Source organism: Mytilus galloprovincialis, chromosome 4, assembly GCF_965363235.1.
Source record: "Mytilus galloprovincialis chromosome 4, xbMytGall1.hap1.1, whole genome shotgun sequence".
Taxonomy (NCBI): Eukaryota; Metazoa; Mollusca; class Bivalvia; order Mytilida; family Mytilidae; genus Mytilus; species Mytilus galloprovincialis.
The window spans coordinates 40,572,683-40,599,517 of NC_134841.1; the positions used below are offsets into that span (position 1 = coordinate 40,572,683).

At 31.4% G+C, this 26,835-nt stretch overlaps 1 protein-coding gene across 1 annotated transcript in view; it reads right to left on the reverse strand.

Annotated features, from left to right (window-relative positions):
- Window positions 1–26,835, reverse strand: part of LOC143072145 (WD repeat-containing protein 11-like) — a 52,632-nt gene that overhangs the window by 13,178 nt on the left and 12,619 nt on the right. The window contains exons 8-22 of the mRNA XM_076246959.1: window positions 26,341–26,518; window positions 25,550–25,673; window positions 24,738–24,919; window positions 24,077–24,329; window positions 23,607–23,691; window positions 22,728–22,834; window positions 22,230–22,302; window positions 21,409–21,663; window positions 19,038–19,149; window positions 8,485–8,591; window positions 8,006–8,126; window positions 7,550–7,718; window positions 6,817–6,991; window positions 4,758–4,823; window positions 4,132–4,213 (exon numbers count right to left, since the gene is read on the reverse strand). Of these exons, the coding sequence (XP_076103074.1) occupies window positions 4,132–4,213; window positions 4,758–4,823; window positions 6,817–6,991; window positions 7,550–7,718; window positions 8,006–8,126; window positions 8,485–8,591; window positions 19,038–19,149; window positions 21,409–21,663; window positions 22,230–22,302; window positions 22,728–22,834; window positions 23,607–23,691; window positions 24,077–24,329; window positions 24,738–24,919; window positions 25,550–25,673; window positions 26,341–26,518 (2,089 nt within the window). The remainder of the gene's footprint in view (window positions 1–4,131; window positions 4,214–4,757; window positions 4,824–6,816; window positions 6,992–7,549; window positions 7,719–8,005; window positions 8,127–8,484; window positions 8,592–19,037; window positions 19,150–21,408; window positions 21,664–22,229; window positions 22,303–22,727; window positions 22,835–23,606; window positions 23,692–24,076; window positions 24,330–24,737; window positions 24,920–25,549; window positions 25,674–26,340; window positions 26,519–26,835) is intronic.

The following is a 26,835-nucleotide window of genomic DNA, read 5'->3' on the forward strand; positions in this document are numbered from 1 at the left end:
TTCAATAAATATAATTGAACAAGAATTTCTAAAATTTTCAGCCAACCATGAGTCTATTTTGCTTACTGGTGATTTTAATAGCAGAACTGCTGCCAATTTAGACTTCTATGAAATAACAAATACCAATCATGACACATCAGATAATTTTAATATTGATTTTCCAAACAATTTACACAAGTTTCATATGCTACGTATTAGAAATAGTTGCGACAAGACAAAAAACCACTTTGGAAATCTACTTTTAGAAATGTGCAGAAATAACAATCTGTTTATTTTAAACGGAAGGGTGGATGGCGATAAAGAAGGTTTATTTACTTGTCGTCAGTCTAGTGTGGTTGACTATTTTATTTGTACATACAATTTGTTATCATGTGTTGTAAATATGTCTGTACTTGATTTTTCTGCTCTTTTTTCCGATGTTCATTCGCCTCTGAACTGTAAGCTAGTCTTCAACTCGATCGATAACATCGTTGAATGCGATGACATTTTAATAAACGATTTGGCATGTCATAAAAGAAAAGGCTTCAAAAAATGGGATTGTGAAAAAGAAGCCGAATTTTTGAGAAATATCGATAGAAATAAAATCGATCAATTAAATACTGATTTAGCTATGCTGAATACCAGTATACTGGCTCAAGAAAATATTAATAAAATAGTTGAATCTGTAAATGGTTTAATGCTGGATTCAGCCGAAAAGGTGTTTGGATCTTTTACTTATAAACGACATGAAAAGAAATGTCGAAAAAAAGTTATTAAACCTTGGTTTGACCAAATATGTTGGGAAAAAAGGCGGTGCTTTCGAATATCAAAAAGAAGATATAAATACAATTAAACATGTTTAAAAAGAGAGGAGATGAAGAATACAGAACGTGAATATAAGAGGCAAATGAACATTTCTATTAACAAGCATAAAAAAGCCATGAGAAAAAAGATGAATGTTTTAAAAAATAGTAATTCTAAAGAATTTTGGAAGATATTGAACTCGTATAAAAAAAAAAAAGGAATAATATTCCTGTTGATATACTTTTTGAATTTTTCAAAAATTTAAATTCGTCAGATCCTGACGCTGGTGAAGAAATTATTATAGATGAGAATAACGAACTTAATTCACTATTAAACAGTCCTATTACGGAAAATGAAATTTTTAAATGCATCAAAAATCTTAAGAATGGCAAAGCTTGTGGCGATGACTTCGTCATTAATGAATATATTAAGAGCAGCACTCAGATTTTCATGCCAATCTATGTACAACTGTTCAATATTGTATTTGATACTGGAAAAGTGCCTGAACTTTGGCTTGTTGGTAATGTTATACCTTTTTATAAAAACAAAGGTGACCAGTCAGATCCACAAAACTACAGACCAATAACTATATTAAGCTGTATGGTTAAACTTTTTACGTCAATTTTGAATTTAAGACTGAGTAACTTTTTGGAAGAATATTTGTTGTTAAATGAAAACCAGTTTGGTTTCAGAAAGGGCTATTCCACTATAGACAGTATATTTACTCTGCATATTTTATTTGAATTACTGAGACAAAAAAAGAAAAAACTTTTTTGTGCTTTTATTTATTTTGCTAAAGCTTTCGATACAGTTTGGAGATCTGGTCTTTGGTCAAAACTCATTTTACACAAAGTGAATGGGAAGATGTATAACACTATATTTAATATGTATAAAAATGTGAAATCACGAATTTTTAGAGATGGGGAATATTCAGACTACTTTCCATGTAATGTAGGAGTAAGACAGGGAGAAAAGTTATCTCCCATCCTTTTTTCTATTTATTTAAATGATTTAGAAAGCTTTTTTCAGAACAAAAATATAAATGGTTTGAAATCTTTATCAGATCAAATAGAGAACGAACTAAGTATGTATTTAAAACTGTTTGTTGTATTGTACGCAGACGACACTGTACTTATGTCAGAAACACAAGCAGATCTACAAAAACAATTAGACGCTTTAAAAGAATATTGTGATACATGGAAATTAAAAGTCAATGTCCCTAAAAGCAAAATAGTAATTTTTTCTAAAGGTAGACCACTACAAAATGTTAGTTTTAAATATGCTAATATTGAGTTAGATATTGTAGAAGAATTTACATATCTTGGTGTATTATTTTCTAGAACAGGAAGTTTCACAAAAGCAAAAAAGGCACAGGCTGATAAAGCAACAAGACTATGTGGATATTCTAAAAAAGGGGAGATTACATAATTTGAATATTAAATGTCAACTAGAATTATTTGACAAAGTAGTTAAGCCTATATTATTATACGGGTGTGAAGTCTGGGGAATAGGTAACAACTCTGTTATAGAACGTGTTCATCTAAAATTTTGTAAATTACTGCTTAATCTTAAAAAATCAACGCCTGATTATATGATATATGGGGAACTTGGCCGATTCCCACTGGATGTTTTTATTAAATTACATACGGTTAATTCTTGGGAAAAGCTTGTAACTGGGGAAAATAAGAAACTTCCTGTTATTTTATACAATCTTGCTACTGGTAGTTATAATGGAAATATAGCTTGGTGTACGAATGTAAAATCTGTGCTTGATAATTGTGGGCTATCAAATATATGGAACACTAAATATTTTATAAGTAAAAACTGGTTGTATGATACTGTTAAATTAAGATTAACTGACCAGTTCAGACAGACATGGTATGCTACTGTACAGAATTCTCCAAAAGCTCTAAATTATAAATTATTCAAAAATAGTATAAATTTCGAAACCTACTTTGATATTTTAGATGATAAAAATATTGCTTCTTTTTGTAGATTTAGAACGTTGAACACAAAAATTCCTATCGAAATTGGTAGATGGCAAAACATTCAGAGAGAAAATCGTATTTGTACTTTGTGCAATTCCGGTGACATTGGCGACGAGTTCCATTATATTTTAGAATGCTCGGCAATAGACGATAGTAGACAACTGCTACTAAAGCATCATTTTATAAACAGACCAAATATTTTAAAATTTCAAGGTCTAATGAATAGTAGCAACCCTGTCTAATCACTTTATGTCTCTATTTTACATTTGTATTTAAAATTTATACTATGTTAATTTATTTGTATATGTCTCTGTACCATTGTACTTTGGTTTATGAGAATAAAGATATATATATATTGTTACCTTGCTAAATACTTTTAACTGAATTGTGCATTATGTGCATATCCTATGTGAAATATTTGTGATATTTTTAGATTTTCTTCCCCATGTTTTCTGTAATATAGTTCCAACTTTTTTCACCATTTTCATAGATGCCAACCCCCTTTTGACACAATCAGTAACAAACTATCAAATTTTCCGTATTTTTGAAAAGTTTTCAGTAATCATTCATAAACGTGCATTTACCAATAAAAATTACTGACGAGTGGTTGCAAAGTGATGTACACTAAAATTTGTCATTTAACATGTTGTCTGTAGTATGTATTCCATTCATTGATTGTTCAGATGTTCTCGACTCAAACATTTTTGTTTTGTCAAGGAGAAGTAGAGAAAGGGGGAAAGCTACTTAATAAAATGCAAGTTTGCCTCTTCGGAAGTCAGTTAGTTACCCAACAATAGGTTGATAACTCCCGAGAAACCGGAAGCATTACATTGGCGTTTCCTAAATACTGGACCAGGACGGAAAAGTAATGATAAAAATCCGCGTTTTACAATATTGAACGTCGATGATTGGGAATCCGTAACTATTCGACTTTGATCGTAATAGCGTAGTTTTTATCGCAAAATCGGAAAAACTACGGGAAAATCGTAATGGTTGGCATCTATGCATTTTACAATCCCCCAAATGATTTATAAAGGGCTCATCAGGGAAAATCTATAATATTTTATACATCAACAAAAGAAAGCTGTTTTATTGGTGTAATTTTTCTTCTTTGCATACTTTCTACATTGAGGGGGGGTAGGAACTTTATCAGGACTCCGGGATTGGGTGTTTTTAAGATCTGGATTTTGGGATTGAGCCTTTTTGGGATCTAGGAATTCTTTTTTCGAATTTCAGGGTGTCAGGATTTGAATTTATTTAAATTCGGGACCTCTGGATTTTATGTTTTTAAGCCAGGATTTCGGGATCAGGACCCCTCCTACCCCCTCTACATTCCTTCTCTATGAAACTATCTACAAACCTTTATGGGTGAAATCTTCTCTTTACAAAGATAGTTCATAGCAACTGTCCAGAATAAAACATCTGACTCATCACCAAACAACCTATTTAGTTGTAAAATAACAATATATAATTATAAGATCCCCTAAAGGAAATTTGGGAGTGAGAAGTTTCAAAGGAGATTGCAAAATTAAAGTTGGAAAACTGATGAACAGTTTTAGTGGACGGGTGCCCGTAATTCAGTGGTAGTTGTTTGTTGCTATCATATTTATTTCATTCATTGTTTTTTACACAAATCTGGCTGTTAATTTTCTTGTAAATTGTTTTACATTTGTTATTTCGAGGCCTTTTATAGCTGACTATGCACTATGGGTTTCACTCATTGTTGAAGGCTATACTTTGACCTATGGGCACAGGCCATCAGCCCACTAATAGTACAGAAAATTTAAATTGACAAGATTTCTCCTGATAAAATGTGACTTGACTGGTCTGGGGAAAACTTCTAAATTATACTACTTGTAAATTGTAAATACTTGAGGAATAATACATATATAATTGACTGAAAAAGGAAAACATTAAAGGTTTATAAGGGTGAAAAAGTTGTATTTCAAATATTTTCCAAACATGTGAAAATAATCTTCTACACACCTTGCTACAAGAAGACATCTCTCTGCTACACCAAATTTACACACTGGTAAATAATCAGCCAAATCTCTGAAACAAAAAAAATAAATTTTAGTGGCATTTCCCATGTTGAAGAAAATTGAAAAAAACCCACCAATAATCAGTAAACTAATCATGATTTGCTTTACTATGGGTGTGATATAAAGTTAAGTCTGATCATGATTTGCTTTACTACAGGTGTGATATTACAGTGACTTGACTGATAGTGTTGCTATCCAACAATTGCAATTCATTCAAAATTTTGACCAAATTGCAATTTGTTTTATTAAACCAAATTGTTCAACTGGTCAGAAATTTGAACAAATTGTTCAGTCAAAATGTGAAAGTGCAAGGTGATAAAATAAATCATACTTACAATCCTATAAGACTTTAACTCCACTGTGTTGATGTTATTTTTAAATTAGTTTATCAATCTGTATAGTTATATACAGCTATTACCATACTAAAGGTGAACTGTTTTATTTGTAATTGCTATAAAAATGTCCAAACTAAGCTTTTATATAGTTTTTCTTTCAAAATGTATTCTATATTCATAAGAATCACACAGTATATGAATAAAAACATCATATTCAGTAAAATAATTTGTAAAATTGCAATATATTTGTAGGAAGGGGAGATAATCTTTTTTGGTTTCAAAAAGTCTTTATTCAAAAGAATAGTATTTTAGGTTATTTCCCAAAGGAAACTTATCAATAGCATATTGTTATTTCACATATAGTTTACTGAATATGTGATGTATTATTTTAAATGATATATGATTCTTATAAATATAAAATCCTTTTCGAAAGAAAAACTATATAAAAGCTTAGTTTGGACATTTTTATAGCAATTCAAAATAAAATAGTTGACCTTTAGTATGGTAATGGCTATAATATAACATATATGATATAATATAATTATACCAATTGCAACTCATTCAAAATTTTGACCAAATTGCAATTTGTTTTATTAATCCAAATTGTTCAGCTGGTCAAAAATTTGAACAAATTGTTCAGTCAAAATGTGAAAGTGCAAGGTGATAAAATAAAATATACTTACAATCCTATAAGCCTTTAACTCCACTGTATTGATATATTATATCATATATGTTATATTATAGCCATTACCATACTAAAGGTCAACTATTTTATTTTGAATTGCTATAAAAATGTCCAAACTAAGCTTTTATATAGTTTTTCTTTTGAAAAGGATTTTATATTTATAAGAATCATATATCATTTAAAATAATACATCATATATTCAGTAAACTATATGTGAAATAACAATATGCTTTTGATAAGTTTCCTTGGGAAAATAACCTAAAATACTATTCTTTTGAATAAAGACTTTTTGAAACCAAAAAAGATTATCTCCCCTTCCTACAAATATATTGCAATTTTACAAATTATTTTACTGAATATGATGTTTTTATTCATATACTGTGTGATTCTTATGAATATAGAATACATTTTGAAAGAAAAACTATATAAAAGCTTAGTTTGGACATTTTTATAGCAATTACAAATAAAACAGTTCACCTTTAGTATGGTAATAGCTATATATACCTATACAGATTGATAAACTAATTTAAAAATAACATCAACACAGTGGAGTTAAAGTCTTATAGGATTGTAAGTATGATTTATTTTATCACCTTGCACTTTCACATTTTGACTGAACAATTTGTTCAAATTTCTGACCAGTTGAACAATTTGGTTTAATAAAACAAATTGCAATTTGGTCAAAATTTTGAATGAATTGCAATTGTTGGATAGCAACACTATCAGTCAAGTCACTGTAAGTTAAGTCTGATCATGATTTGCTTTACTATAGGTGTGATATAAAGTTAAGTCTGAACATGAAAATGAGATCAAGGTCAGATGATCCCTGACAAACAGACATGTACATCTCAATATAATAACGTGATTTATTTTATTTGTCTTTGAACACAATTTAACAATGCAATAATCCTAACATGCTTGACATTGACAAACAGCACGTAACAAGTGAAATGTACCATATGTGAAAAAAAATTTATATATACCTATCTATTAAACTAAACTGTCTGTTTATATCCTCTACAAGTTTAGCATCTTCCTCTCTAAGACCTCCAGCCTCTAATTTAAATGTGTATTTATCACTCCAAGGTTGGTGATGGAGAAAATACTTCATCAACAGTGCTCCTTTGGAAGGTAGGATGTGGGGTGAAAACAGGTTATCTGAAAATGAAAGTAATAATTAAGTGACACCCAGTTTAAATGGTTCTTCAGGTTATAACAGTTTCTTTTGAATTTATTAGTTAAGTTTTTTGAAAAGCGTAATTAAGGTTATGTGTATACTTGTCAACAAAATCAGATTTGTTAATCCAGATTAAATTCAAATATTCTCTCAAAATGACAGTGTTATTACAGTATACAATGAAATCATGGCATTTAAAAATGTTTATGGCACTGTATTTTAGATGTGATCTATTCCGTGCCATTAAATTGTTCTGAATCATCAATCAAGATAAATACAATCAAATTAAATTTCTGAGAGTATTTAAAATCTTAAATTAATAGTTATTGATGATCAAGCATTATTGGAATTTGATCATCTTTGAAAATAGATTCTTGAGACAAAAAGAGAATTACTCTCTAAATTTTCATCATACTAATACATGTATAGTAATACTGGTAACAAGCGTTTGCTTACTGCTTAAATTTGAAAGACATTTCAGATCATTACAAGTTTAATGAATATCTGCCTCAACTTTTTTTTATTGCCAAATTGTATACCTGGAAGTTCCAGATCTTCTATCTTACAATGAGACAATTTAAGTAAGATGTCAAACACTATAACACAACCATCATTTGTAGCTATAACAGGTCTGTCTGATCCTGCCCAATCAATGTCTATTATTTTGGCTATTTCTTTTGGACTTTTCAATGAACTCAGCATCTCTAGCTATAACAAAGAAAGTAAAACATAAGTAAGAAAATTTTCTGGAAATGGGAGTATAGTTTATGAGACAGCAACCCACAAAAACCATAAATTACATCCAAAAATAATATATTTGTCAAACGATTCTAAAATTATTGCCAGAACCCATGGAATTTTAACCAAGTATTTATCAATTACTTTTGAATTAGTAATTATAAAAAAACCTTGCACGATCCATACAATTTTTTTCTGAAATAGCCCTATTTGTAACAACATATTGCTTGTAGTGACAACAAAATCTCTGTACTTACTTTTCCTTCCTTTAATTCAAATATATCCATGCCATCCAAGTATAGGACGCCAAATTTTGTGTTTCCTCTGCCTGGTGCAAATCTTATTCTTTTTATCCATCCTCTTCTGGTATGAATGGTTCTGAAAATGAAAACATATACCTTTTCTCGCCTTTTAGGCACTCAGAAGAAATATCAAAAGATCAACACACAAACTACTTAAACTTATAATGCACAAGAACATATTCATATTTAATGTACCAACCCATTAATTCAAGACATTAAAGGACAACCTATGTATAAAAGTTATTTGTGGACAAGTTTTATAAGTCATGTATAGAAAATTAATATCTACTTCATATTGACATGATTGATAAACAATATACAAATATCATTTTTTTTAAATAAAATGTAAGTTAAGAAACTCTCAAATTTTTAGACATGTCCCATGATTTGTATAAATTTTCATGTTTTGGGGAGTTTTGTGAAATCAAAGTTACCTTTGTGTTTTCAGCTTCAAGTCCCACACTGATACTTGTCCATCTTGGTCACCAAATACTATATTATCTCCCTTCCATGCAATACATTTTATTGTGCCAATATTTGTCTAAAAATAAATAGAGAGGAAGAAATAAAATAAAATTACATTTTCTGTGACGAAAATTTACAACTTAGGTATCATGTGTAAAATGATACAAGTGTTTGGTAAACAGGAAGTTGTTGAGTGATGTATCTAATACGCATCACACTGTATAGCTGTCTTATATAAACCCAGAAACCAAATTCCAGAAATCCTTGTATTATAGTTCCTAAGCATGTTAAGAAAGATGCGACTAAAAATATTCATGGGATGGATGGATGGACTAACAGACAGACAGGGGAAAAACAGAATACCCCCACTATAATTACTAAAATTAATTGAAATCTACCCTGAACATGCTAAACCAATATGACAACCTGATACAGGACAGACTGATGGATGCACAGACCAAAAAACATAATGCACCTTACTATTGAAGACAAAACATAAATTCTGCATTAAAAACTGAATAACAAAATAATAAAATACTGTTTTTGTCCCTCCATGTCCTTTTTTTCAAAAACAACGGAGACCAAATTAAAAAAAAATAAATATCAACCAATATTTTATTTCGTAAGATAGCTGTATAAAATATTCTTGAAAGATTGCCAACTAAATCAAAAAGAGAAACCTCAAGTCTCTTGAAAAAGCTGATAACAACAGCACTGGGGAATGTATTATAATGACCATTGAATTTTAAAGTCATTTTAAAAGGTATTTCATGTAGTATATAAGTAGCATTGATAACAGAATAATAAATCATATTTTAAGCATGGATATAAAGGCATGATTTAAATATAAAAGACTTATCAAATTATTTTAACAGTTGCAAAAGACAAATTATATAACATTAAATAATCACATCTCATTTGTTCTTCTTAAAAACAGGCACTATTTGTGAATTGAGTACAATGAATTTTATTTGAACACACTCAAAAAACAAAATAACATGCACTGCATCTTTGTGTGTAGCTACTGTTTGTTCCTTTTTTGATACAGTGGATTCTATTACCATTATAAATTCAAGTTGAGGTTACTTAAAATTAGCTTGCTTTGAGACATGGGATCTAATCCCACAAAATCTGTGTTTCGTCAAGCTCAAGTACAAGTTGTACTCAGGAAATGTGAATTTTGTAAGGTTGACAAGGATATTTATTATAATTGTGACCAGTGTCAGGTGTATGCATGTAGAAAATGTGCCATACTTCATCAAGAATCATCTCTGAATCATGTTATCACAGAAACTGCATCTTATTCGCCGAGCAACTATGCAACTTATGTCAGAATCTGAGCAACATGCAACATCTGTGCTATGTCAAGCACAAGTACATGTGCGGCAGACATCATAATCTGTTCACCAAGAACAAGATCACAGTATCTGTGGATTATGTCACACAGAAATAATAGCGCCTAATAGATGTATTAAGTGTCAGATACATATGTGTTTAAAATGCTGCATAGTTCATATACAGTCATCTCATAGTATCAAAACAATAGATGATATGATACAACTGAAAGAAAGCAGCAACTAAAATTCATGAAAGAAATGGATTAACTGTTTAATGAAGCTTGTTTGTATAGAGTGTATTTCATTCCATAAAGATTACCAGCTGTTAAACCATGAACATCAAACTTAAGATTTACATGTATCAGGGAAACTTTTTAAAGACTTGGCATTATGAATAGCCTTGTGATAATTTTTTTTTATCTATAGACATATACTTATTGTCCAGAAACCAGAAAATCCTTGTTTTGTAGCCCTTTTTGGCCCCTTATTCCTATATGTTATGGTCCAATACCCCAAAAATCAATCCCAACCTTTCTTTTTTGATGTGGAATCTTGAGGTTCAGTCCTATAGAGATCCATACAAGTTATTGTCCTGAAACAAGAAAATTGCTTGTTTTGGTCCCAATTCCTTTACAGTTAGGACAACTAGATATCATTGAGCCCTGCTCTGAATAATGTGTGGTAAAAAATTTGTATCTTTACCATAGGACATGGGGTTGTCGACTGAAACCAAGTTTTTTACCTTGACTTTTGACCTAGGAAGTTGTACATACATTTTGACACCCCCTCTGGTGTTGGTTAATATACATGTCAAGTATGAAATTTGAAATCATAACTGTTCTCTAGATATAGAGCAGACACAATTTGTTAGACGGACGGATGGACAGACAGACAGACTGATCACTATAGGGTGTCCACCATTAGGTAGCTGAGGGTCCTAATTATCCCAACCTTCATGTGGTATGGTACTATGTGGTACAATTTCATAGAGATCCATATACTTACACTTATACTAAAGTTATTGTCTAAGGACAACAACCACAAAGATTACACTGATTAGGTTAGAAAAATGCATAAAATCATTGCATTTTGACAATATGAAACTGTAATCTTTGCCTTTCTTTCAGAGAGGTAAACACAGCATTAAATAATGATTAAAAGTAGTTGCCGTAAATCAGAATTAATTAAACTCTGTTTTAGCCCATTCAAGTTCTTTTTTTTTTAAATAAACAAGATGAAAATCATACAAATCCTTCCCAATCTGTATTTATTTCCAAAGATAATAGTAAAAAAAATCTTTAAGATTGTAAAATAGACCAAAAATTAAGACCATTGTGCTTTCAACAACAGCAGCATTAAAAGACTTTATAGAAAATTGAAGTGATACAATAAGTAAAGGATAAATACATTTTAAATAAAAATTTAAAATTTGATTAACATTGATTTTGAACAAAAACAACCATGAAGTCATTTTGTTACAAAAAGACAAATATGTATGCCTGTATAATTCAAGCTGGCTATCTTTCAAGTGTTTGATTTTATCTTCACAAGAGACAAAAGAGACAAATTTTGATACTTATTACAATAAAGTTCATTTGAACTTGTTCAAACTAAGCATATATATACAAGTAGAATATTTGTATTTTGATGTTGCCAATTTTTCTTATATAACTGGATTTACACTTCCAAACAAGTCAAAATTTTATTTTAGGATGAATTAAGCATTTTTTTCTTTGTAACATGGGATCTAGTCCTTCAAAATCTGTGCTACGTCGAGCACAAGTACAAATACTCGGGAAATGTGAATTTTGTAACACGGACAAAGATCTAATTTATAAATGTAACCAGTGTCAGGTGTATACATGTAATAAATGTGGCATAATTCATCTGCAAGCATTTCCAACTCATTACATTACAGAAATTGGATCTTATTCACCTCAACCTATGCAACTGAGGCCAGAGTCTGAGCGTCAATCAAAATCAGCTCTACATCAAGCACAAGTACAAGTACTGAGGAAATGTAGATTTTGTGAGATGGAGATAGATGTTGATTATATGTGTGAACAATGTCAAGTATATTCCTGCAATTTATGTAGGATAATTCATTATCAGTCATCTCCAAATCATAACATCACAGAAATTGGATCCAATACATCTAACCCTGTGAAACTGAGAACAGAGTCTGTGAATCCAGCGCTAGTTTTTAGTAACTGTGGTTTATGTCTAACAGATATAAAAGCTTTAAATAAATGTACGAAGTGTCAGATATATTTGTGTTTTAAATGCAACACAATTCATCAACAATTATTTCATAGCATTAACAATATAATTACATCTGTTTCTCCTACCAAAAGGTGTGCTTGTGAAATTCACAAAATTTTATTGAACAACAACAGTTATATCTGTTTAAAAAAGCCTGTGTGTTCAGAATGTATTTCAGGCCATAGAGAATACCAGCTTCTAAGCCTTGCACATCAAACTTTAATTTTACAAGGACGACTATCTAAAGACTCGGCATTCACTAGCCTTCTTCTTACCCAAATATTCAAGCAGACATTTGAAAATAACTTAAAATTCAAAAATATGTTGGAGGAAGTCGAACAAAGAGAAAATAGTTTAGATAATAACACCACCAATCACACCAAGTTACGTGAGAACATGAAAGGAGAACAGAGAAAGTTTCAGACATACTTCACTTATCATAAATATAAGATATATACTTTTAAACATACTCTAGAATCGTTGCAAAGCAAACTGCAAGCAGCCAAGGGAAACAATAATGAAGAGGAAATGTCTATCGTACTCTTAGAAAGTATCAGTAGTCTACAGGACTTTCCCTTTAACGCATATTTAAAACGAATTGAAAAATTTATTCCAAAAAAGACAATAGAAACTGCAAGGTCAATTGGAATTCAGGTCGAAGAAAGAAAAACGCAATCAAATATAAAAATGAAATTACTCAGAAGTTATGAAACAAATTTAATTTCTATCCAAAAACTTATTACTCTCAATAATAAGAAAGCATTGATCACAGACTTTCAGTCTGAAAATTTGCATGAAGTGCACATAACTGAAAATATTATTACCTGCAGGGAATTACCAATCATGGTAAGAGACATGTCAGTGACACCAAATAAAGAAATTCTTGTAAATCTAGTCAATTATAATGCTTTATGTCTGTTAACAAAAGAAGGAACCAAACCGTTTCTGTCAGTAACACCACATCAAACATTCATTTGCTGTGTTCATGTGACTAAAAACAATGAGATTATACTTGGATTAAAGGATTACTGCCCTATCGAGAGTTTGTTAAAATTTGGAAATGAAAGCAATACAAAATTAATGATATTTGGGATGGATAAGAAACAAAAACAATGTTATGAGTATAAAGCGAATAAGCTATTTACAACTCCTTACAGAATCACAACAAATATAAACAATGAAATACTAGTAATAGACAGAACGTCTATGTATGATGGGAAATTAATAACCCTGAATAGGGAGGGACAGGTCAGATGGATTTATAAAGGACATCCTAGATTCAATTTAGGTTATGAACTATTTGACCCTACAGACATTGTGACAACAAACACAGGTCAAATAATAGTTGCTGACCATTTTAATCATGTTTTACATGCCCTTTCTGAGGAAGGTGATCTATTACAATGTATGTTAGTGAAAGACTGTGGTATTTTCTTTCCAATGTCACTTGACATTGACCCCAGTGGAAAACTATGGATTGGTTGCCGTTCAGACAGTCAAGCCAAGAAAGCCAAGCTTCACATCATTAATATATCTTTTAATTGATTAAAAAAAAACAAAAAACTAATTAGGGAATTTTTTAAAACTTTTCTGGAAAAAAAATGGTTGATTATATAGAGAATCACTGAAGCATGACTGGAGCGGTGATCTATTACAATGTATGTTAGTGAAAGACTGTGGTATTTTCTTTCCAATGTCACTTGACATTGACCCCAGTGGAAAACTATGGATTGGTTGCCGTTCAGACAGTCAAGCCAAGAAAGCCAAGCTTCACATCATTAATATATCTTTTAATTGATTAAAAAAAAACAAAAAACTAATTAGGTAATTTTTTAAAACTTTTCTGGAAAAAAAATGGTTGATTATATAGAGAATCACTGAAGCATGACTGGAGCGGGCCCCTCTTAGGCAGTCAGTGGGCCCCCACTTATGAAAATTTCTGGATCCACCACTGCAAATGAAAAGTTTTGTGATTGTGTTATTTTCAAGAGTTCTAAAAATATACTTATTGAACTCATTTATCATATGTATGATTCATTAGAAAGAACAGGTACAGAGATTGCTGAGCATACCCTATACAGGGATCTCCATGGCCTGTTTAACGATGGCGCCCCGCCATTGTTCAAATGTCTTGCGCCACCGTCAAATGACCCGCGCCATCGTTAAATTGTCTTCCGCCATTGTTCAAACTGTTACCATTTTTTTTAGCAATTATAATCAAATGCATGTAATTGCATAACCCTAGGCTTTTTATATCATAATCCAATACAGTTAATTCTAATGCCTGAGGGATATCCGGATTAAGGTCGCTAATCAATTGTACCTGAGCTTGCACAGGTAGATCAACAAATCAGACAGAAGAATACTATCTGAAGATCGACGATTGATTTGTTGAATTATTCAACTAAGTTTCCGCAAATGCTTATGATAATTTAGATTAAATAAATAAATTAATAATCCACAAAGAAAACAGTTTAACAAGTCAAACACATGCTTTTATTTTGACTCACGCAATCAGCATCCCCCTTTTTAAGAAGTACAAAATAAGACGTAAAACAGTAATTATTATGTCATCGCAAATAACTCGAGTACTGCTGTAAGGGTACTATAGAATTACTTTAAAAGTTAAAGAGTGAAAAGAAATATCGTATCGTGATTCCGAATTCATTTCGTAATTTACAATCAAATTGATACATCCGCGTTTCTGGTTTATATTCAGACTCGAAAGATGCATGTTGCATAGCATCAGTTTGCTAGATAAAGTCATTAAAAACCTTTTCATTTGTCAACGTTTGCTTTACAAATCTCTTTTTAAAAGCTTTTACATAACCCGTACAAACCGTTTTGTTGTTGCTGCAAAGGAGCCATACAAGTAATGACTAATGGGTTCATGACTTCTGAATTTGACAGTGTCCGTGAAAAATAGGCTACACATGATTTTTAATCCCCATTACAATTACAAAAAATAGCAAGAAAACTACATGGGGACCTTCATGACAGCTTTTGGTCATTCTTTACTATAGGGGGGACCATGAAGGCTTGGCAGTTGAACGGTTACAAACGGCAATTATTGAAAATATTTTAAAATGAAAATTCAAATAAATATAATTTAAATAAGCAATGAATTAGCATGTTCACCATTCCTTATATGGAGGGATGAAATACTTTCGATCGCGCTACACTATACGGCGTAGACACGGTTTGTGATGGTGAAAGTTCCTCCATCGTTCAATTTTCATCCATGGAGATCCCTGCCCTATAGATGCTTTAAATCACATGCTAGTGATTTCCGGGATTATTATTAAATACTGTTGATAACTTTGATCTGGTGCACTTAAGATTGCAGTTGAAACAGAAACTTGTGAGAGTAAAAAAAGATGAGCAGGAGTTAATAAATTATCATATTTTTAAATCAAGAAATTATTTGAATCTCTGGAATAATTTTGAATTCTGGAAAATTGATCAGAACTGTTTGATGAAAACTCACCCAACTAAATAGGGTTAACCATGCATGGCTAAGGTTGGTTAGATAGATCATACAGAAATACCAGTTAAAGTTAAATAAACCTTGGCCAGGCACGCATGTCTCATTATACATTTCTCATCAATTTTCCAGAATTCAAAATTATTCTGATTCAATTAATTCCTTGATTTAATTTTTAATTGATAAATGAATTGGTGTTAAACACTGCTTTCAACACTATTGTACTATTTCATGGCAATCAGATTTTATTGGTGGAGGAAGCAAAATATTTAAGTGTCCAATTTATGGTCTGTATTATATTTTTTATATATAAATGTATTATGATCAAAATACAATTCTTTACTATGAATTATAGTTGAGTTTTTATTTAATACCCAATAATGAATTATTGTATTGTTTTAACATGTACAATGATGTAAGAAAAAGAAAAAAATTATATGTTTGTAAAAAGGGCAAACAGGCACTGTAAATGCATGGTAAGAAAACAATATCAACCAAATAAAAGACACACAATTGTCCAATACACATTACACAAAAAAAGACTGATCAACTCAAACCCCATCAACCTCAAAGTCAGGTACACAAAAAAAGTAAGCATATTCTGCTCCATTCATATCATTATGGTTTGAATGTCAAAGTTAACAAGCTATGACCATTATGCATGCCTGCCAACTGTCACTATTTGCGGGGGATTTCCCCCATGGAGGCTCCCAAATGGAAAAATTAAAAGAGCAATTGTGTCCACAATTTAAACAAAACAATTAATTTTACAATGGCTATAGGCTTTTAAAAGTATAAAGAAGCCAAAAAACAACATTAAAATATATTTGAAGGCCCCCTTAAAGGTTTTGTAGGACTATGAGAAGCATCTTGCACGCAAAACCCCCATGGGCATTTTGAAAAGTTGACAGGTATGATTATGAAGTTTTCAAGCTATACTGTGAATTCATTATTTTTCGTTGGATACCAATTTTCATGGATTTCGTTGGTACAGGTGAATTTAAATGTTCAATGAATAGCAAATTTTTCATTGGCTTGTATGCAGACTTTGGCAGAACAACAAAATTATATGTCCACGAAAATGTAAGTTTTGTTCAATCCATGAAAATAAAGTATTTGTATTCGGTACCCACGAAAATAAATGAATCCACAGTACATTCAATAAACTGTTAACACAGAGATATGATAAGGCAAATGTTGAAATTAAAATAGCAATGCAACTTTAACATGTAAGTTATGCAAATATTCAAATTCAACAAACCATGACTGAAGGTATATCCAGCTATGTTGGTAAGTCGTTCACCTATGGACATTTTTTTCCTATTTTCTTCTGTAGACTTAGCTCTGATTTTTTATTACCATGTATTGTCAGGCTTGGTTACTCATAATTGTTTCTCAGTCACTCAATGTACGATACTGTTACATACTGAACCTGCTGACCTTGTTTGTTAACATTCAAATTCCAATGGCGTCAAAATCATGTGATGTATTGAATCTACCCAATCAAATGGCTCTATTTTCAATTAGGTGATTTTTTTTCAGTCTAAGGCAATTATATAATTTGTTTGTGTGATATTGCTTTAAAATAGTTTGCAATAATTTGGGGTTTTATTTAACAGGAAACCTCATTTTTGGCCATGACATTGGACATCAATGGAATTTTGTATGAATATTTACCTACAGTAATGATGGTCAGACTATTGATTTTTTTAATAATGAATCAATTTTTTTTCTATGAAAAATAAATGTAAATTGTTTTTTATTAACCTACTCTATATTCCTGAACAAAATTATGGCATAAACATAATTTTTTCATATAGTTTTTCTTTCATTTTGGATGGGCTTTTTTCGCGGGAAAATCGTGTAAGACGTAAGATGCTTGTTATTTTCAAATTCATAAAAATACGTTTTGCTTGACCTGTTTTGTCTGCCACAAGATTGATGACGCTGAATGGTATGTACACAAAGCAATGGAGGCCAGAAGTGGAATTTTGTGAAGTTCTGAAATGTTTTTAGGCATTCAGAAGTCAGGTTTGAATAAGCCATTAAAAATTGGCATTTTTGAGCAATAATTTAGAATAACAATGAAAACATATCTTTAGAAATGTTTTTTTTATTCAAAAGAGTAGAAACAAGAATGTAGCCTAAGTACACGAATGCCCCATCCGCACTATCATTTTCTATGGTCAATGGACCGTGAAAATGTGAAAAAATCTCTTATTTGGCATTAAAATAAGAAAGATCATATCATAGGGAACAGGTGTACTAAGTTTCAATTAGATTGGACTTCAACTTCATCAAAAACTACCTCAACCAAAAACTTTAACCTGAAGCGGGACAGAAGGACGGAATCACGAACGGACGAAGGAAGGGACAAAAGGACGAACGGACGAACAGACGGACGCACAGACCAGAAAACATAATACCCATAAATGGGCCATAAAAATGTATTCTGCACTAATTTTATACGCTGGTAGTAACGTAGTGACGTCAATGCATAGTTTCCCCGTGTGATAAGTTCAAACACAAATACCAAATGAACCAACAAGATGACTGATTTTAGACTATGGTAGGCTATGACTAATCAATCTCCAAGGAAATGAGGTATGCCAATGCTAATACATTTCATAACTAATACCATTGACTTATCATAAGTTGTTCCCTTTAAACAAACCTTAACACAAACATTAACTTGTATTTAAACTATGTAAAAGTTTCAAAGTCAATGAACCATGATGAAGAGGTGGGGCCATATAATTTCCATAGAAATGAGACTTGAAAATGCCAATACATTTGCATACCAAATATCACTTACAATAAACAGTTCATCTAAAACTGATATAATTGAAAACTATTACATGTAAACTAAGCCAAAATTTCAAAGTCAATAGACCATGACTGAGGGGGTTGAGTCATATATTATGCATGGCAATGAGACGCGGCAATGCTAATACAACTGCATACCAAATATCATTGGCCTACCACTAGTGGTTCCCCATTAGTGGTTACCACCTTAAACTGCATACCTAGATCTCACTTTTTGACTCCAACAAGGCGAGACAATAAAAATTGTTTCTTCTACCCTATAAAATGATATGCAATGTTTCTTCACTTAAAATGATGAATACTGCAATCTGCAAAAAAATGTTCTCCTTCTTTGTTTCTTCATCTGACAGTCTTCTTTTTCTTCATGCCACAACAATGGTGACAGCAGACACTTAAGTGTGGCAGTCTTTTAACATATCTTTTTTTTTTAAGTTGAAAACATGAAAAGCTAAGAACAAGGACGCCACTAGCCCTAAGTATGGCACATAATAAGTGGGGCATATACAAAATTTAACATAGAAGGAATTAATGGTATTTGTTTCTGCTGAAAGACACTGAATGTTAGTATAAAGTTGCGTTCAGATAAGATTAAGAAATAATAAATTTCCCTCACCTCTGGTGGTATTTTAGAAGCATCTACAAATGTGTTGTTTTCTATAATGAAATGGTACAGACTTCCGTCCATATCTGAGTAAACTAAATGTTCTCTCTGTGTAGGGGATTTGCTGAAATTAGAAAAGGAATAAACTGCAATTATTCCTAGTATTTTGAATAGGAGATAAAAAAAAATATTTGTGTTACAGACTTCCGTCCATATCTGAGTAAACTAAATGTTCTCTCTGTGTAGGGGATTTGCTGAAATTAGAAAAGGAATAAACTGCAATTATTCCTAGTATTTTGAATAGGAGATAAAAAAAAATATTTGTGTTACTGCCTGAAAAATATACAAAAACTGTCTTACACATAAACAAGACAGCCACTCACACTATTTTCTATGTTCATTGGACTGTGAAATGCAGGTAAAAACTCTAATTTGGCATTAAAATTTGAAAGATCATATCATAGGGAACATTTGCACAAAGTTTTGAGTTGATTCGACTTCAACTTCATCAAAAACTACCTTGACTTAAAACTTTAACCTGAAGCGGGATAGACAGATGGACAGACGGACAAACAGATGAACAGATGCACAGACCAGAAAACATTATGCCCTTAAATGGGGCATAATAAGTGTGGCATAAAAAAGATGGAATATGAATAAACAAGTGAAACTGCGAGCTACTGCTCACTGATGATACCCCCGCCGCAAGTGGATAATATTAATAGTGTAAAAATATGCAAGATCACACGGTATAGCTGACTTATATAAATCCTGAAACCAAATTTCAGAAATCCTTGTATTGTAGTTCCTGAGAAAAATGTGACGAAAATTTTCAACTTGGCTATCATGTGTAAAGTCATACAAGTGTTCGGTAAACAGGAAGTTGTCGAGTGATGAATCCGAAAACGCATCACACGGTATAGCTGACTTATATAAATCCTGAAACCAAATTTCAGAAATCCTTGTATTGTAGTTCCTGAGAAAAATGTGACGAAAATTTTCAACTTGGCTATCATGTGTAAAATCATACAAGTGTTCGGTAAACAGGAAGTTGTCGAGTGATGAATCCGAAAACGCATCACACGGTATAGCTGACTTATATAAATCCTGAAACCAAATTTCAGAAATCCTTGTATTGTAGTTCCTGAGAAAAATGTGACGAAAATTTTCAACTTGGCTATCATGTGTAAAATCATACAAGTGTTCGGTAAACAGGAAGTTGTCGAGTGATGAATCTGAAAACGCATCACACGGTATAGCTGACTTATATAAATCCTGAAACCAAATTTCAGAAATCCTTGTATTGTAGTTCCTGAGAAAAATGTGACGAAAATTTTCAACTTGGCTATCATGTGTAAAATCAGACAAGTGTTCGGTAAACAGGAAGTTGTCAAGTGATGAATCTGAAAACGCATCACACGGTATGGCTGACATATATAAATGTTGATACCAAATTACAGAAAGGGTGATGTGTAGTTCCTGAGAAAAATGTGACGAAAGTTTCATGGGACGGACTGACTGACGGACGGACTGACGGACTGATGGACGGACTGACGGACAGACAGAGGTAAAACAGTATACCCCCCCTTTTTTAAAGCGGGGGTATAATAATAATTATACCAAAACTACTTCTATTGATACTAGTTTAGATAGGAATAGTCTTGAGCTCTTCGCGGACAGATATTTTTTGTGAAAACCTTTAACTTAGTATTTGCATATAAGACTATACAAAATATGTACTTCGTTGAATTCTTGGTTCATGGACACTCATGAAATCCAACAAATACTGGTATACCACAAATAATAATGAATCCACAATATACTATATTACAATCATAATGACATTATGGGTACTGTAAATTCAGAAATTATTGCAATGTTTTTATTATTTCAAAAAAGAATGTGTCCCCAGTACACGAATGCCACACTCGCACTATCATTTTCCATGTTCAGTGGACCGTGAAATTGGGGTAAACCCTCTAATTTGGCATTAAAATTAAAAAGATCATATCATAGGGAACATGTATACTAAGTTTGAAGTCGATTGGACTTCAACTTCATCAAAAACTACCTTGACCAAAAACTTTAACCTGAAGCGGGACATACGGACGAACGAACGGACGAACGGGCGCACAGACCAGAAAACATAATGCCCCTCTACTATCGTAGGTGGGGCATAAAAATGCAACAAGGTTATAATCGCAATAATCTAAACTCGCATTTTGAAATTTTTTATATGAATTAAACAGGATTTTTTTCTCAATATCTTAATAATTCAAATGGCATTTTAGTCTAAAATTACAAAATCGCAATAATAAATGCATGCAATAATAAATGCATGCAATAATTACTGAATTTACAGTACTTAAGCAAAATACTATACCTTTCCATTGATTCGATTGTAGAAGTTGTACTCTGTGACATAGTGACTGCTGAACTATTCTCATCACTCTCTGGTGTATGACTTAGGGCTAACAAATGACTGTGCTTCTTTTTAGAAGTTTTACCACCAAATGAAGGTGACCACTCTATTGCAGTTGGTATTGGCAGACTTTTACCTGTCTCACGTAGCATTGTTAATGTCTTTACATCCCATAGTTCTGTTGGTTTGTCTTTAAATCCAATCACAAAATAGTTCCTGTTAAATACATACATGTAGGCATATCAAGAGCTGTCAACACAAACTGGGAAAAGATTCACATAAATATGATACACTGTTTAAAACAATTATATTCCGGTAAACCAAATGGGCAATTTTAAAAATAATATCTTCTGTTAGAAATAAACTAAAACAAGGAGGTTGATGATAAATAGTGCAGATTTTTTTAAATACAGTAAGCTGTGAAATTTTCCAACAGGGTCTATATATATTTTTGTTTACTTTGTAATGAATATAAAATGCAAATAGTGTGATGAAGATAAAACATCGTAAATATCCCCTCATCTTTTTTTTTATATTGAAGGAAGATCACAATCTGAGACTATAATATTACCTTATTCATGTACCCAAGAATAAAACCTTGTAAACAGGTTTGGTCAACAATGGTCAAAGAAATTGCAAAACTTAAAACTCTTTAGGTACGAGAAAAACAAGATAAGAAAAACTTAGCAAACAGTATTGGATCTAGATATTGGTAAACTTAATAATTTAAAAGTATAAGTTTTCCAGTTAAGTTTCTTCTAATATAAAAAGATTAAATTTACCTTGAATAAGACACTCTCAATATTTCTATAGGAGATTCATGGTCTCTGTTCGGTCTGACATGGGTAATTTTACCTAAAAAAAAAACAATATAAATATCATTCCATTATGGCAAAGTAAAGTAAGAGTGCAGAATGGCAAACTCAGTATAGGGACATACAATGTGACTGGAGACAGTGAAAGCCACCGATTTAAAACTTGATCTGTGTTTGAACTAAATATGCAATAGTTATCATCTAACATTGAAAGAGTACCACTTAAAAGCATTTTAATGAATACAAATGTATGTGTATATTACCAATCAATCACCAGTATGCAACTTATTTGTCTATAATTTTAAGATATAAATCTCCAGATTTTATGGTTGAAAATTGTCAATCATTAAAAGAATTTACCGATTAACTATACGTATCCATTTACAAACTATAAAAAATGAAGCAAATCTCCAAACAAAAAACTCCTTGTGCAGCAAAAATGTACAAGAACCATTACATACTAACCAGATGATACATCAACAAATACAATTTCATTTTTCACTTGTCCTGTTGGTCCTGGATTTGGGTAGGAAAATGACATAAAGCTCTGTAAACTGCACCACTCTATACCTCTGAAATATGCAAATAATAAAAATACTTATATTTCATTTCATACAATAGTTTGGGTGTTTGCCTGATTTTAAGGTTTTTGAAGCTTCCACTGGTTATATTTCATAATTAAATTGTCTAGATATTACCTCACAGTAACAGTAACAGTAACACTACTGAACCTAGTTTTTTTGTTTTTTATTTTATGTCATTAAATTGTGCAAAAATACTCGGTGTTTTTGTTTGTCTACATAATGCTATTTTATCATCTTATAATGCAGTATACTGTAAACCAACTTATTACCCTGGATACTTTATTTTATGTAGAGGTTTTCAGTTGAATTCACAAGATTATGTTTCACTTGTAACCAACTTTATTGATGCATTTTAGGTCAAAATAAAATATTCTTGCTTTTAGGGTTTTTCTAACTTCCCTGATTTCTTATACCTTAAAATGCCTAGCCTTAAGTTACATTTCTAGGTTAATAAGCAGACTAGGATAATAAGCAGACTAGGATATGCCTAGAAAAAATAAAACAGATTACTGTGAATTCATTTATTTTCGTGGGTTCCAATTTTCGTGGATTGAGGAAAACTTACATGTTCATGGATATTTGATTTCGTTGTTTTGCTTAAGTATGCATATAAGCCTATGGGAAATTTGATATTCGTTGAACATTTAATTTCGTTGTTCACCAGTTCCCTCGAAATCCACGAAAATTGGTATCCAACGAATAATAATGAATTCACAGTAGTTCAAATTTGAAATGAAGCAACTTTTTATCAGCTATTTACCTGACAGTAGTTGTATGTACACTGTATTCCTTTTCTATTTCTCCAGATGATATATTTAGAATTTGAATAATACCATTATTGTTACCTGTAAAATAGGCAAACAAAATTTAGATGTACAAAACAGTACAAAAAAGTGTGAGACTTTTTGCAACCTCCAAATGGTATAAGTAAGAACGGCAAATTCCCTTTTTAGGTGTAGGAAACCCCAATATACTCTCGGATTAAAATTTTGAATTGCTTATGAACACTTTTATGTCCTGTAAAGAGTCTGTGCAAGTTTAATGAAAATCTGTTATGTTGATCTTATAGAGCAGCATAAATAACATAGTTCTGTAAGCAGAAATGTTTTTATAACAATTTAACTCTATCGGTTGACATTATTTATGATCCAAGACGGCTACCTTACTCCCCACTACCATATTAATATATCTGAACAGAACATTAATTGTAAAATTCAAAATTGTACTTACCCAGAGCCAAGAGTGGGTTGTAGATATGATAGTTCTTTGTGGTCATAGGGGGACACATTCTAATGACTGTTACTGCAGGTGCTACACCAGACAGTAAACCAGTCATAACAAACTTTAGATGACCATGACCTATTGGAATGCTATGGTGGCCAATCATACTGCTCAATACTGACTTTGGTGCTGGAATGTCACTAATTACAGGAAAATCTAATTTTGTATTGTTACCCTTTGGTGTGGAAATCACTGATGGATTCTGTAAAATAAAAAAATATTTTAGGAAAATTAGAGTAGTAAACATTTAAACTTTGAAATATTCTATCTTTTATCTTATTTAAAACTTGTGTAGACTAGGTCAATTTACAGTTTTCATAAAGAATGGAGATTTTTCTAAATGACAACCCTTATATGTCTGTTTTTGTTTGTGAATTTGTGTTGATTTGTTGAGGCCTTGTACAGGTTCATCAATTTTTTTTTCTCTGCCCTTTTCAATGAAGCTGAATTATACCACAAGTGTGTTACACTTTATTTAGAATGACAGATTTATCATGCATATTGCCATTTAAATTGTTTCACCCCTGATTATTTATTCTTCGATCCATCCAACAGTCAAACCAACACAGGGTAAATGGTTTCTTAGAAATGTTTTTAAAATCTTTTTTACCTGAGCTAACAATATTTCCCAGAAAATCATTCTTCCATCTGTAACTGACAAGGTTATTGTCTTCTCTGATACAGGACAACATGTTATACAACAAACTTTACTGTTTCTAGTCACTCTCATAGAGTCTGACTGACATCTAACATCATACATCATATCCATTGACATCGGAGGAGGAGAATCATCTGTAACAGAAAATAACAATCTTTATTATCATTAAATGAAATAAGCCTGGAAACTTACTTGTACATCATGCCCTTGTATATATTACAGTAATCTTAATGGATTATTACGATTGTAATAGCTGATAATTTTCCATCTCACGCTTCACCAACGAAAACGGTTATTCTCAGTTTTCTAAAGTAAGAACATTTAACATGATGATGATATAAGCAAAAATCATTGATGTTGCCTTGGTATGGAAAAACTTGAATATTACTGTAAGAAATTTGTATATTAGAACGTTACAATCAGGATAAATCTGTTTTTTAACACAGGGTTAATCTACATCTCATATTAACATGTTTTGGTTCTATATATGTTTTTTTTTATTATTTTAGATTGCACATTGATCCTCCAAAATATGTTGGTTTCAAAGGAAAACAGAGTTATTTCCCCTTCCCAGAAAAGAATTTCTCTATAAAACTTTCTCAGTGCAAAATTTATCTCAAGTTATCATATAGCAATAATTCATTTTTAATGTTGCAAGGTGGAATGAAATACAATGACACATACAAGAAAATTTAAATATATAAAATCCAAACCAAAATGCAAAATGAACCCCAACTTTATCTGTATTCTGATAAAATATATACCAAAAGCTCCTGTGCCCTCAGATGCAGGTGTATTGATGACATTGGTTTTCCTCCTAACTCGTGCTGTGAGACTTCCATTCTCATGTAAACAAATAAGAACATCTCTCTGTCTTAAGGATAATACCTGACAAATACAAATGGTATATCTTTTAAAATACTATCTACATGTAATAGATTACAATGTGACAAGCAACTGTGCTTGTTATTGTTACATAATTGTTTATTGTACATAAATATGGCCGTTAGTTTTCTTGTTTGAATTGTTTTGCATTGTCATTTCGGGCCCTTTTATAGCTGACTATGCGGTATGGGCTTTTCTCATTGTTGAAGGCCGTACAGTGACCTATAGTGTTTAATTTAAGTGTCATTTTGGTCTCTTGTGGAGAGTTGTCTCATTGGAAATCATACCACATCTTCTTTTTTTATAATAATAATATTTGTTATCTCCAAATACTTTTCAATTAATTTCAAAAAGCGTTTCTATATTTGCCATCTGAAAACCAAATTAAATTGATTTTTTCAAACAAACCAGTACATTAACTTTAAAACAAAGAAAAAAATTACAACTTAATGTTCCTTTAGTGCTTCAAAACATTCCATAAAAATTCAATTAATTTCAAACATCCATGTACCATAAACTTGGAACAGTAAAAGTGAAAAAAGACTTGGACTATAATAATTAAAGCAAGATTAAAACAAAATGTTATCGATGAAATAACATTTGTACAGCCACAGCATAAAATATAGGTGAAGTTGATCAAATTATTTTACCAAGACAATTGTGTACTTACCTGCACATATGGTGATCCTGATCTTTCCATTTGTATAATGCCCACAGTCTGGTTAATTTCTAGATCTAAGATAAGAATTTCCCTTGGGTACAGTAAGATGAGATGGTGTCGACATGACTGATGATGGAGCAATTGTAAACATTCATTTAAAGCCATGGATTCTATGTCAGCAGTTGATCTGAGAAATAAATATTTAAGATTTTATAAGAGTAATTAAGTTTCCTTTAAGCTGTTTAGATAACTGATCATATCTGTTACCCGTTATAGAATAAAACTGTGTTATGCATCATGTATGGTATGGGTACAATATTTGTAAAAGACAGTACCATTTTGAAACTGAAGACATATTTGAAAGCCAAATCAATTGTTCTTCACAGTCACTAAAATTTTATCAATTAAAAAACATTAACTGATTCCAGTTTAGCCACATATTAAATTATAAATGTTTATAAAAAAAGAACCTTTGAAATGCTCAGTTGTTAGCGGACATTCCAG